The sequence below is a fragment of the Egretta garzetta genome, unplaced genomic scaffold (genome assembly GCF_000687185.1).
Source record: "Egretta garzetta isolate BGI_Z169 unplaced genomic scaffold, ASM68718v1 scaffold382, whole genome shotgun sequence".
Lineage (NCBI taxonomy): Eukaryota > Metazoa > Chordata > Aves > Pelecaniformes > Ardeidae > Egretta > Egretta garzetta.
The window spans coordinates 52,631-53,825 of NW_009258793.1; the positions used below are offsets into that span (position 1 = coordinate 52,631).

General features: G+C 58.7%; 1 protein-coding gene across 2 annotated transcripts in view; it reads right to left on the bottom strand.

Moving 5' to 3' along the window:
* The window catches only part of B4GALT7 (beta-1,4-galactosyltransferase 7), a 2,749-nt gene extending 1,560 nt beyond the window's left edge, over positions 1 to 1,189 (bottom strand). The window contains exons 1-2 of one of the 2 annotated variants that reach the window (XM_009649583.2): positions 1,051 to 1,189; positions 5 to 158 (exon numbers count right to left, since the gene is read on the bottom strand). In XM_009649583.2, coding sequence (XP_009647878.2) covers positions 5 to 158; positions 1,051 to 1,121 — 225 coding nt within the window. In that variant the 5' untranslated portion in view covers positions 1,122 to 1,189. Of the gene's footprint in view, positions 1 to 4; positions 161 to 1,050 lie in introns of those variants that run through there. The other variant, XM_035889297.1, reaches the window with a different exon arrangement.
* Between the last annotated feature and the right edge of the window lie 6 nt (positions 1,190 to 1,195).

Consider the following 1,195-nt stretch of genomic DNA (forward strand, 5'->3'; position numbering starts at 1 on the left):
TCGCATTAGGAGTGCCGCGGGGAAGGGCCCCTGCCTCTGGGTAGCCATAGTCCAGCTGCTCGTTGAGGGGCAGGAGATCGACATCGTGCATCGCGATGTAGTCGGTGTCATTGCCGCTCTCCAGGAAGCCCACGTTGATCAGGGACGCCCTGTTAAACCTGCCACGGGACCAGGGACTCTCAGTGCCTTGACACACAGCAGCTGCCGTCCCTTCACATCCCTGTCCCGTGCTCCTCAATGCTAAATGTTCGACCGGTCCCCAAACGGGGACACACGATCGACATCGTGCATCGCGATGTAGTCGGTGTCATTGCCGCTCTCCAGGAAGCCCACGTTGATCAGGGACGCCCTGTTAAACCTGCCACGGGACCAGGGACTCTCAGTGCCTTGACACACAGCAGCTGCCGTCCCTTCACATCCCTGTCCCGTGCTCCTCAATGCTAAATGTTCGACCGGTCCCCAAACGGGGACACACACAAACACGGCATTCCCTGCCTTCACAGAGCCAGGTGCCATGGCTGCCTGTCCTGAAACTGCACCCCTGCTTCTCCCTGCGCAGGCAGCACACACTGAACCCAATGGTGACACGCAGGGGTTTGGCCACTGCAGACAGCAAGGGGCTGCAGCAAACCCTGTCCTGCTGGAGGCCGCCTGGGGAGCTGCACAGCACCCACCAGGGCTGTGGGCAGGTACCGGACAGCAAGCAAGGGGTGAGCAACGGCATTTCAGAACACCCCACGGTATTTCTTTGAATTTTGGCGTCCCAAGATGTTTGCTGCTATAGACCTGTGACACTGAGAAGAAAGCTGAAATATCTGGGGGTAGATAATTCTCTCCTTGCTTAGGAAGAGAGAAGCAAAATATGGTTTTGTCCTTCTGTAAGCTCTAGAGTGAGTAAATCTGGGGAGAACACCACACCCCAGCCCTGACTCCCCACTGCCCAGGCCACCAGAAGCAAGTGGGAGACCCTCCCCGCGCTCACTGGGGGACAGAGTTTTGGAGAATGGCCCCCTCGCCGCCTTTGCTCGCTGCGGCAAGTGGAGACACTACCTGAAACGATCCACCTGGTTGAGGATGAAGATGTGATGGCGGATCCTTTTCTTGCTCAGGAAGCGGTGCATGTAGGGCACGAAGGCCAGCAGCTCCTCGAAGCGCTCCCGGAAGGGGACGAGCAGCGCCAGGCGGTGGGGACCCC